General features: G+C 39.4%; 1 protein-coding gene across 1 annotated transcript in view; it reads right to left on the reverse strand.

The window, feature by feature from the left end:
- Positions 1 to 5,024: 5,024 nt before the first annotated feature.
- The window catches only part of LOC101159985 (PDZ domain-containing RING finger protein 4), a 54,753-nt gene continuing 47,365 nt past the window's right edge, over positions 5,025 to 12,412 (reverse strand). The window contains exons 6-8 of the mRNA XM_023955661.1: positions 10,638 to 10,739; positions 9,825 to 9,953; positions 5,025 to 8,298 (exon numbers count right to left, since the gene is read on the reverse strand). Coding sequence (XP_023811429.1) covers positions 6,850 to 8,298; positions 9,825 to 9,953; positions 10,638 to 10,739 — 1,680 coding nt within the window. The 3' untranslated portion in view covers positions 5,025 to 6,849. The remainder of the gene's footprint in view (positions 8,299 to 9,824; positions 9,954 to 10,637; positions 10,740 to 12,412) is intronic.

Consider the following 12,412-nt stretch of genomic DNA (forward strand, 5'->3'; position numbering starts at 1 on the left):
GTATATATGTGCAAGTGCACCTTATTTCAGAGGATTTTTTTCAATATGGAGGATTTATAAATACATTTTCTTCCATACCAAAAGTACAAACTGTATAAATTTTAAGAAATGAAATTCAAAGACATGGTTTTGGTATAAAATAGTTGCATTTCTTTGTAAAGTGATAAAGTTCTATTAATTCAATTATGCATTTGTTACAGTGCATGCAGGTAAGCTAAATTCATAACGTATATCTTATTAGGAATTTAACTGGTTTCAATGGCAGCTATGGTGCAGAGGTAGAGCGGTTCACCTCTGGTCAGAGGATCACAGGTTTGATTCCTGCCCTGCCCGGCCATTTGTTGAAGTGTGCTTGACCATTCAATAGTTTGCAGCACTCAATATCTACAGTATTTTCTACACTCTAAGGCCTTAAGTTTTTTCAAGAAGCGACAGGGCACTAAACAATCCTGAGTGCTTTATATATATAGATTAAATCAGGTTGTGCTTACTGATGTCAAACCGATTTAGATAAGTGCATGATGCTCTTTTAAAATGTTTGGCTGGGTGTTATTGTGAATACTGTAACATGGCAGACTGTATTTTCTATAGTCAGTCTGTTTTTTTTACGTGTTTCAAACATGGTCGGAAGTTACAGGTATTGTAAATACGCTAGCTTAGCTTTAACGTGTAGCGTGTTGCAAACACAGCCTAGAATTACTGTGAACGCAGATAAGAAAGTCTGACAGACTGACAAACTTATCTCTGACTCTTTTGTCTCGCTTACTGCGCCTTGTACACAACACAAGTTCCAAAATAAACCATTTATTGACTGTGCCCCTTGTAATCCGATGCACCCTATAGTGCGGAAAATATGGTATGTGTGATTTTTGTTCTGTTTAATCTAAATCTTGTATTCATATACTATGATTGTTGTCAGTGAGTAAGGTTGTGTTTCTGCATTCCTTTGAATCATGCTGTTCTCACCTTTTTTTTAGCGAACAATCACTAGTGTTTTGTTAATAAGCTGCTGTAATGTATTTTAGTGCATTCTTTCAGGTTTCAAATTTCTTTTTCGAGATTCTTTTTGTCCCAGCTTTCATGTTTAAGTTCTGCCTCAGATTCCTTTAGATGTAAAACTCACCCTGCACCCCCCCCCCCCCAAAAAAAAGCCTTTTTTTTTTTACTTCTATTGTTTGAGGTCCTCAACCTGTTTCATCTGTTCTCTGATGAGAAAAACAATTCAATTCATTCTCACATCCTAACTGGTCCACCAATCATCTAATGATCAGCCTTTCTGCAGATGAAAACTCTGAATGGAACCTACATTTCGAGGTAAACATGGTGATGAAAAACAAACAGAGCGCAGTGCCCTGAAGCTGTGCTGGCCAATGACACCATATCAAATGCAGTTTCACAGCCAAAAAGACTCTGTGCTTTCGTCATTGTTTAAATTACCACATTTTCCAGAATTAGTTCTGCTTGTGTGACACATAAAATTAAAATTCACACTTTGTCCTGGTAAAATACTAGCTGAGCTTACAAGCAGGCGATCATTTAGAATAAAACACGCTCTTCTGACTTAAGCTGGCATTACATTTTCACAAAACTTTATTGTGATGAATCAGATAAATTCTGTGTGATTTCACGCATTACAATTGCTCAATGGTCTATTCTGTTTTCATTTTGACAGACTCACATTGTGACATGCAGTCAACAGTCAAACAGATTGTTACATCAGGCTCGAAAAGCCAGTCATCACAAAAAAAGTAATCAAAAATCAAACTAAATCTGATTTTCAAAGAGGCATACAGAGATGAGTTGACAGTAGTTGCCCTAGCCAACATTACGTGTCAAGTGGATCTGCATGTCCAAAGCATGGAGGCCTCTCTGAATGAATTATGACAGAGGATTTGTAATTTTCTGCAGTTAGGAGAACCTAAAAGGTTAACAGCTAGATTCATATAAGAGGCACCGTCTGTGTGACTGAGTGAGTGAAGGACTGAAGGAGGAGAAGAACCACTGCTATCTGCCTGACATTTCCACCACCACTGATATTTGAGCTGCTTGGTAGCTCTGACAAATGCCAGGACTTTCACAGGCTCGATTTTAATTACACCTGACTGAGTCTTTCAGGGCCTCGTGGAGGAACTTAATTAGTTTGCAAGCACTCTGGATAATTGTGCTGTGAGTTGGTACAACTTCAATATTCCTTTTTTCCTCTGGATTTTCATTGACATTTTAATGCTCTCAGTCTCCACAGATTGGCAGAATTAGGAAATTTGAGGGAAAAGAAATGAGCTCCAGGGATTGTTAGTCTATCTTCCAATAACAACCAGGATGGGATATTTGACTGGTTTATTTATATGAGTAGAGATGCTTCTAAAGGCTGAAAGGAAATAAAAATCGTACTGTTATATGACCTGAATAGCAATCGCAATGTAACTGTATTGCATTTTGAAGCAAGAATCCATAGGAATCTTATTATTTTATTTCAAATTGTAAAACCATATGAATACAGTGATAACATTTGAAATAATCTCATTTCTGATTTACATGACATAAACAATCAAGCCCTGAAGGTTACCCGTTGACTCCTCTCCAGAGGCCTGACAGTCAAGTATCTGGAGCATCTTAGGACCACTCTCTTGAATCTGCAAGAACAGTTCACGCATTCTGTTTGTAATGCCTGGCTAATGCCGTCAGAATGTTATGGATGTGCATCAGGAAGTCCCACGAGATCCTTTTGCTTCGTTCTCTCAGCTCAGATTTCAACTCCAGGTTTCTCCTGTTCACACTTGACTTTTTTCTTTTTGAATGACAACTTAAGATACTGGTTACTGGTACTTGTTTTTCATATTTAAAAGATGCCTTGCCTGAATGTTTTATTTACATTTTGCAATTCCTTTAATGGTTTTTATATGGTTTTTTTTTATTCTTTAGTAGCTTATCAGGATCAGTTTATCCATTTTTTGGGGTCAAAATTTCTAGAGGACTTCAGTTTGCAGTTTAAAAAGCTTTTCACATATAACGACAGACATAAAAATAGAACCCATAGAGGTCGGGCACTGATGTTGGAAGAACATTTCTTGTGATCTCTGATCTAGTTCATCTTATAGGGGTGTGATTGGGGTTGAGGTCAGGGCCAAACCAAATTCATCCAGCCATGTCCCCTGGGACCTGTTCTAATGAAACTTTTAGTCCTTGACCTCGTTCTTTGACTTCATGCTACCCTTACCTTTGTGTTTTTGTTGGTGTTGTTTTGAAAAATGCTTTCACTCTTCAAAAATAGGACTTCCTATTAATAGTTGAAAAAAGAAGTTAAAGCTCTTTTTGACACCACTTTGTATAAGTCAAAGTTTCGTATTAAAACATTGGAAAGCTGCTGAAGAAATGCTTCCTTGCTTAGCAAAAACCTACAATCGGATTTCATTAAAAAATAAAGATGAAAACAAATTGATTTGTTTGATAATGAAAATAGGTTATGTATTTTCCACAGCTTTCACCAGAGATACTTTGAATAATTGCTAAAATAATTTTATTTATTTATTATAATTTATCAGCAGTCTTCACTTGTGTCATTAATTAATGCTTTAAAATGATCTAACCCATTTGGATCCCATCCCAGCAGGAAGTTTTAATCATCTGCATCTTTGTTTTGATCATATTAATTAATCTCATTTAATTGATTTTAAGCCAGAAATGTTACCCGACAAAAGGTGTCCATTCCTTTGCAACTAGTTCAGGTGGAAAACACTGATTCCTTCTGCCTTAGCTGAACTGCATGATCCCAGTCTGGTTCTGCATGGAATCAAACACGATCCTCATTATTTAAAAAGATCCCATTGGGTGAGAAACACTTGGCTGTCAATGAAGGCCTGTGAAGTCCAGAAGTGGGGGGCAGGAACTTACATCTCAGGGTTCTTTAAAAGGAGAAATTGAAGTGCCAATAGATGTCAAGCCTAATTAGTTTTCTGCGTTTGTAGCCAAACACTTGGCACATTTACTGATTTAACCCTTCAGTCCAACTGTCCATTCTGAGAGTCTTTGGTACAGAATCTAAATATCAATCCCACAGTCTGCCAGTCTTAAGCCTCAGTCCCATGCACTCTTGTGGAGCACCATACAGGAACTGCGGGTTTTTGGGTTGTCTGGGCTCGTTGAGGGTTGTAGAGAGGAGCTGGATCTTAAAAGGGAGTGCAGGTGTGTCTTTTAGTTTCCTTGAGGCTCATGCGGTCACCTTAACCCTTGTGCTATCCTAAGCACTTTAACGTTGGGAGTTGGGTCATCTAGACCCACTAGACAGTGCTCTGAACCTTTTTTTCTTCAATGATTTGTGATCTTCACTGGTGTCCATGGATTACATGAAATATTTCTACCTTTATCCACCTTTGTCATGGTAGGGAGAACACGTCAATGCAAGGGTGGGGTCATCTAAGATAGCACAAGGGTTAAGGGACATCGTAAAAACGATTTTTGTGCGTGTGGTAAATGTGTTGTGGCGTAAGGATAATCTAAGATGGACAAATTTATAATATATGTGTGACGCTGTCGTAGCGTGGCCTTACTCTTCGCTCTAGTCCTCAGTGAGGTGCGTGTGATGGCCCTTCAATGACCGCACACAAATGCTACATGCTAGGGTTGTGCAGGTGATACGTAAGGATGTGCAGCTCATATGTAAGTATCCCAAAAAAACTTCTGGATGCCCACACAAATTATAATGTGATTAATACTAACAGGCTTTGTGCAAGGAGCCTCCTAGGACCTATTGTACCATGCCCATAGAAAAACATTATTACTTTACAGGCTCACCAACAACTTTAATATTTTTTGCCATACAAGTTTGAGCAACATACAAGTTTGCCCATTTTTCACCAGCACACAGCCCATATCCACGTCTCCATGTCTTTTCCCTTCCTTTTGTCACAAAAGATTAAACCTTTCTTTTTCAGTTTTTTTTTTTTTTTACCTAATAACTGAAAGACTAAATGTTGGTTGTTCAACGCCCTTGTTTTCATTTAGCAAAAACAACACAGATCAATGCACTTTCATACCAAAAACAATAATTTATTTTCATCACCAGTATCACACTATTTAACTTGCTACAAATTGGCCACTTATGCATTACTCGAAATCAGATTATCAGACATTGACTCAAAACATACAGGACGAAGTTTAAAATGTCAAATTTATATTACTTTAATGAAAATGAGGCATTTGGAATGAGTACTATACATGTCGCTGAACTATAAAGACTTTTGAAAAAAGACAATTTCTTGATGTCCCCCAGTCCTTAAGAGTTCTGAGTCCTGCTCAGTGGCAATCGGTTTAATGTGACTGCAGAGATCTTTTAACATAAGTTCTGCAGGATCTGAAAATATCTCCACATTAAAAGAAAAGAAAAGAAAATCATAAGATATAAGAATAAAGCAGAAGCTCTTTGTGGTACAGAAATATACTGTTTTTGTGTAGGAAGTCACAGAACTTAATGCACCTTTGATGTTTGACTGTTTAGGCTGTTGTGAGTAAAGGAGAGTAGAAAAAATAGTTAAAAGCCAAAAGCAGGTCCATAGGATTTCAGACATTATATGTGGAGAAAAAGAATCACTGCAAAATAAAACAGCAAACTAAATTCATTGATTAAAGCTGAAGGTCTATATAAAGATCAGGCCTGTTTTACCACAAAATGAGCATCCACAAAAAAAGGAAAAAAATGCATCTCAAACAGGGAAAAAAAGATTAAAAATTTAAATTAAAAAAGAAAAGTACAAACCAAACGAACAATTTTGTTTCACAGAATTGTAATGACACTGGTGGTTTATTGAATGAGTTCACATACTTTGCAAAGACAACAGTCACCCACTCTGATGAAATTTGTGTTTTTGGTGTTTTTGAGGCATTTTTCTCATGAAGGAGGACATTTATGTAGAAAAATAAGCCTAAAATTACACTTCCAAGTGTTTTTTTTATTCAAATCGTGAATCAGGAGCAGATGCAAAACCGCCAATGGAAAAAGCTTGTACGCTGGGGTTGTGACGAGCTGTAAGCTAGTAAGCGAATGTAAAGAAAGGGATGATTGGAGGCATGGATGGACTCAGAGGCAAATTTCTGCCGCTCTGCACAAACTATGTCTTAAAAAACGACCCAGGTTTCTTTGATTTTGGCTAAAAACAACATAAACATGATTAAAAGACCACTGCAAACGCTTTTACAATAGCTCAAAAGATGATCAGAGTGAGACTTTAATTCAAATGCTTAGCCACTTTAATTTAATATTTTCTAGCTGAAAAAACTTGACTATAGGTTGTGAACCTGTTTTTTTCTCAGGTCATGCTGACTAAAAGGATCAAATGGCTTTTATTATGTAATTTTGAACATTTATAAAAGTGTAATTGCCATGTTTAGGTGGGTGTCACATTTTTAGTTATTTTTATTTTTTTTAGCATTGTCAATGCATAGGATGAAATGAAATGAAACATGAAATCATGTCATCAACTGTATTCCCTATAAAAGCACTTTGAAAGTTTGAGGTTAAATTGTATTTTGTTAACTTAAAAACAAGAAAAAGAACAGCCACTGCCAAATGGTCATACAACCTCAGGCATAATAGAAAAAAAATAAACACCAAAAAAACTTGAGAAACTAAACAAATAAATGCATTCTCATAGTTTCATAGAAATTTTTTTTCTTCCAGAGCGGTGTGTCTTTGAAAAAACATTGATAAAATGAGATGCCACTGATAGTCTTTACAAAATGCATTTTTTGTATTACAAAGTGTGAAAAATATTCATATTGTCCTCATAAAAATGCCACATTTAACGAGGCAAGTATGTAGTACCACATAGGTAGAATGCATGAGGGTATATTTCTTTATACAGTAGTGACTGAAAGGAAGGCATTGTTCACGTTTGCACCCTCGGGCGCCTTCGCACCGTGAGTCATCAGCTCCTGGATCGTCATCCAGCTATCCAAGATCTTCTTGTTGCGTTTCTTCATCATCTTTTTGTGGCTGAGCTCTATGATGCTGACTTCCTTGCGACCTTCATTGCTGCTCTGCGGGTTTTCCCTCAAGCTTTCCAGTCGACTACGCTGCATGAATTCCCGCCTCCTCCTCTGCTCTTTTGCCCTGACAAGGTGCTGCTTTCTTTCCTCTTTACTCCAGTACCTCCCCATCTTCATTTCACTCATGGCATCATCATCCGTAGTCATGCCGCCACTGCGTTCTTCTTTAATCTTTAAGGCTCGCTCCCTCAGGATCTTGTCTCTTACAGGCCTCTTGGTGATGTAACGAGTGCCGTCGCTTCTGATTTTGACCTTCCACTCCATTTTGGGCTCATTAATAGGTCGCTGAGGCTCTTTACAAATGCTAAGGAGGCTGAGTTGGCTCTGAGCGTATTCCACAGCTGAGTGTTGCTGGATTAGCTGCATGTAGCTCTGGTAATGGCTGGCATGAGCCGGGATGTTAACCTGCCTTTGCTGGGAACTGTGAGAAGGAGAGAAGTAAGGAATCTGAGAGGTACATTGTGTAACTTTCTTTTTGCTTTCGTCTTCAGCCTGAGGCATCTGGTCTGTCTCTGAAGGATTGCTGTGGTCGGGGCTGCTGCCCTTCCCCACTGTTGGAGCACGACTTGCAGTAATGACTGAGGGACCTGCAAGTCCACTGCACAGGTTTCTCTGGTTAGTGAGGCTCACCATTCTCTGGAGCGAGTGCTCGGGGGAGCGATCCATCGCCAGAGGAGTACTCCGCGAACTCTCTGCAGTGTTATAGGCACTGGAGCTGTCCTTGTCCGATTTCTCCAGCCTTTCATTAATGTCAGCCAGCTTGCCCCTTGTGGACTCTTCACAGTGTGGACCCCTGGGGGAAGGCGCGGAAAGGCCCTTTACTGGAGACTCCTGGCCCTTCCGAAGCTTATGAGCCTGCATGATGTTCTGACACTCAAGCTCGATGCTGCGCAGCTCCTCATTGAGCAGGCGGAGCTCGTGCTGTACGCTGCTCTGCTCTGCCATACTGCACTCGATGGTGCTGCGCCGGCTGTAGAAGAGGTCATACTCGCCGCTGTTGCGTATCTGACATTTTAGCTCCAGTAGTTGCCGATAACTGTCACTCTCAGTTTCTATGTTGTCCTCCTCTTCCTCGTCGTTTTCCTCCAGTCTTGTGGAACTGGCAGTGCAGCGAGAGTTCCGATTGTCTCTGAGGCACTGGGACAGGCGTCTCTGAATTTGCGCCAAAACGTTATGCTCTGAACTTGGTTTTCTGTCTTTCATACTGTCCCTTTGATGAGGCACTGTGGAGCAGGAGGGCCTGTCGTCTTCAGTTCTCTGAAAGGTGTAATATTAGTTTAATTATATACAGTTATAATGTAATAATGTATTGTCAAAAAGTGCAACATATTTAAAGGAACCTAGCTAGCAAAGCCAAGTGGGCCCCATATGGTTCAAAAGTGGGCAGAAAATGTGGGCCCCGAATGGGTTTGTCCACAGTTTCCGTGGTGGCTCAGTGGACACGGTAGCTGGCTCTGCCGGCCCCTGGGCGGCGCCGCTCGCATGCTCTGCCGGACCCTGAGCAGCGGAATTCACATCCCTGCACAGTATAGCGAGCCAGCCCACTGAGTGCCCGCTTAAGCCAATATGGACAAATACAGGTGGGGCCACCAAAAAAAACTGTGAACACACCCATTCAGGGCCCACATTTTCTGCCCACTTTTAAACCATATTGGCCCCACTTCGGCCTTGCTGGTTGGGAAGCAGTTTGTTTAAGAAGCATTTTAACAAAGCTTTTAGGGGAGTTTTAGTTAATTGAATACGTTTTGGAAACATATTCAGGATGTATATATGATCTCATTTGAATTTTGTGGCAGCTACAACTTTTTAGTTATTTCAGGGTGTGTCAGGGTTTCATGCCTCTATTTATTTACTTGTATTTTAAACGGCATGTATTTGACAAACATGCACAACAAATGTGCTACATGCTAGCTGTCATTAATACTTTGCTTAATTATGATTTAAATGACTTGTATTTTGCATGTGTAAGTTGAATGTCCTGTCTTGATGATGTTCTGTGCATTGATGTAGACAGTTTTATTCATCCACCCATTTTTTTAACCAGCCTAAACCCTAGCTTTTGGGGCCACATGGATGCTGGAGCTTATCCCAAAGTGTACCCTACTGTTGGCCGTAGGCGGGGTACAACCTGGATTCTTTGTCACAGGGCGACACAAAGACACACAACCACACACACGCACACTTATGGGGCAATTTAGAAAAATCACCAAGCCTATGAAGCATGTTTTTGGACTGTGGGAGAAAAACCCGTGGACTCATGAGGAGAAAATGCAAATACACACAGAAAGGTTCCACCTGGGATTAAAACCGGGACCTTTTTGCTGTGAGGAGATAGTGCTACAGACAGTTTTAGATTTTCAAAAACTCCACATTTTTTTATATTAAATTTTTTAATTTTGTATTTCCTTACTCTGTTTTGAATTGTCTTGAAGTTACATTTCTGTTCTGATACCTTAAAGCTTCTGAAGTCTCATTTTTTTGCAGGATGTTATTTTCTCAAAAACATCTAAAACATAAAATTATTACTAATATATTTGTTTAAAAAAAAAAGTTTTCTTGAGTCACAGGTTAGTTAATTTATTTGCCATTTTTGCAAATACTCACCATTAAAAACTCTGAGTTGCTGGCATTGTAATATTATCATTTAGTATGAACATCTGAAAATAAGTCTCTTAGTTTTTCACTGATTTTAGAGTCTGAAGAAAGTAAAGAAAGTACAAAATTCTTGTGTTTAACTTTTGTTATCTTGTTGCTGACAACTAGCTGGCTGTTTCTGTCCGGACCTGCTCGTTCTCCTGGTCCTCCTGTAGCACAGCTAACTCCATCTCCTCTCTCTGCTGCTCCTCCAACATTTCCATCTTGAGCTGCTCCAGGAACTCACTGTGCTCGTCGTCCAGCCAGGCCTCCTCCAGCTGGGGGTGAATGAAGAGGGAAAGCATATGGGAATGCGTTAGAAAGTTTTATTACTTGTCAAAGCAAAGAGCATGTGGCGACACACTGTCTCAAAACAAATAACTGAATTTTCCAAATGGGTGCCCCAAATGGGATTTCCAGAAAAGCCTTAGCATGGTTCTAAACAAGACACAAAGTCATTTTTGACTAATATTGATGCGTCTGCCTCCTCTCCAAGACACAGTAAAACTGCTTCTAGTAAAACAGGTCTATAAAAGCAGAACTTTTAATTTTTTTGCTCCACATCATCCATCAGTTGGTTTGATGTGAACCAAATGGCATCTATATCTGATGACTTCACATTTACTACCAAAAGACCCATTTAATTACGAATAATCTACTGCTGTTTCCTGCTCATCTGCACTGCAGCAGAATCCTTCCACTTATTCTTCCTCGGCCTTGGGTCTGAACTGAGTTCACATTAGCATGCCATTAGCTTTTATGGCTTACCGTTGGAAGTCAATTACAGTGGTGCTACATAAAAATAAAACATGATGAGGTGTCCCTGTGGTAGCTTAGATGTCTCTGCAGTGGGAGGAGGGGATGGTTGGCAACCCCAGAGTGCCAAGGTTTGCTCTGAGCAAACATACTTTAGATCAAAAACCTTCATGACTGTTCCTCAGAAATTGGTGGGGGTTTCTAACCTGCATGTCAGGTCTGGCAACTAGGAGGACGATGTTCCTACTTTCGTCGTTGAAGAGTGCCGCCATCGCTTCCTCTCTGTCTTTGACATCTTGGCCATTAATCTGAAGACAAAAAAACACGATAGTCTTCGTCATTATTTACCACACGAGTAATAAAAAACACAGTCTAACTCCAAGGCTTGGAAAATCAATGAAAAAAAACCAAACAGTATGAAAGACTTCTTTTTTCAAAACACGCCCTCCTGCTTTCCTTGCTGTGTGAACCTGGACGTGGCAGTAATTATCGGTGAGAAAGTGGCTGGGGGCCAGCAGAGCTGCTGCGTTCACCCTAGTGTCCTCCAGCACATCTAGCTGAACAATTAACTGGCCTCTGACAGACATCTTCCATCTTTTTGTGAGAAAATGTATGGCCGTGTCACTGCTAGATAATAATGTGAGGAGATGCTTACACATCCTTACTGTGCACACTGAATCAGATCGGCGGCACATATTATGATGAACACAATCAGGCAATTTCACCAATTTTTTGACGCGATCATGTTCCATATTTTCAGAATTATTAGGCACACATAACCCTTGTGCTATCTTAGATCAGTGTTTTTCAACCTTTTTTGAGCCACGGCACACTTTAACCTTGACAAAAATCCCGCGGCACACCAGCATCCAAAAAAAAACAAACCCAGAAATTCATGGTCTGTTTTGTTTGACAGCCCCCCCCCCCCCCCCCCCCCGCAATCTCACGTGGATTTTTGTGATAATTGTGGCAGAAAAAGCAGGAATTTGCGGCTGTTTTATCTAAGACATGAACCACCAGCTAAAGACGAGCTTTAGCTGGTATTTTTGTTAGAACTGAGCGACTTTATCAGCAGAATTAAGAACAAGGAAGTGAAGACTTTAAGCACTTCTGATTGGTCAGACTGATGACATGTTATTAAGCCTTCAAGAATGATTGGCAGAGACAGTTAAAGGGGCGGGACTTTTCCTTACACACTTATAGCTGCAGCTATATCGCGGTACCGTGATTCTTATCAAAATGTCTTTAATAGAATTAAATAAACACAAAGAAAAAGTCATTTTAAGATCTTTTATATTCCTAACTACTCAGTGTTTTATCAGGGCCTGTTTGGATGAACACAGAGCTGATTTCCTGGAGATGGAAAATGTTTTTAGATCAGTGAATGAGGGCAATTTCCCACGGCACACTAGTGTGCCGCGGCACACTGGTTGAAAAACACTGTCTTAGATGACCCCACCCTTACATTGACGTGTTCTCCCTACATGAAGATTTCATGTAATCCATGGACACCAGTGAAGATCACAAATCATTGAAGAAAAAAGTTTCAGCGCACTGTCTAGTGGGTCTAGATGACCCAACTCCCAACGTCAAAGTGCCTAGGATAGCACAAGGGTAAAAAGCCTTTTTTTTTTCCAAAAAACGACAGTGCGCCTTATAATCTGATGTGCCTTATATACAGATTCATTCTATTTGTGCTCATTAATGTTGAAGTGATTTTGAAAGCAACACAACGTTCTGTTAAAATATTTGTTTTTGTTTTTTGCAAGTTGTAAACAAGATTAAATGTTATTGTAAATAAATATACTAACTATTTTAACTATTTTATCTATTACTATTATATACTATATTATTACTATTATATACTATATTTATCTATTACTATTTTATTTTTATCTTACTAAACACACCCTGAAACAGACACATACATAAGTTTAGATTAAGTTTAAATAGTGTTTTTAACCAAATGTTTTTTTCAGTA

The sequence above is a fragment of the Oryzias latipes genome, chromosome 6 (assembly GCF_002234675.1).
Source record: "Oryzias latipes chromosome 6, ASM223467v1".
In the NCBI taxonomy this organism is placed as follows: domain Eukaryota; kingdom Metazoa; phylum Chordata; class Actinopteri; order Beloniformes; family Adrianichthyidae; genus Oryzias; species Oryzias latipes.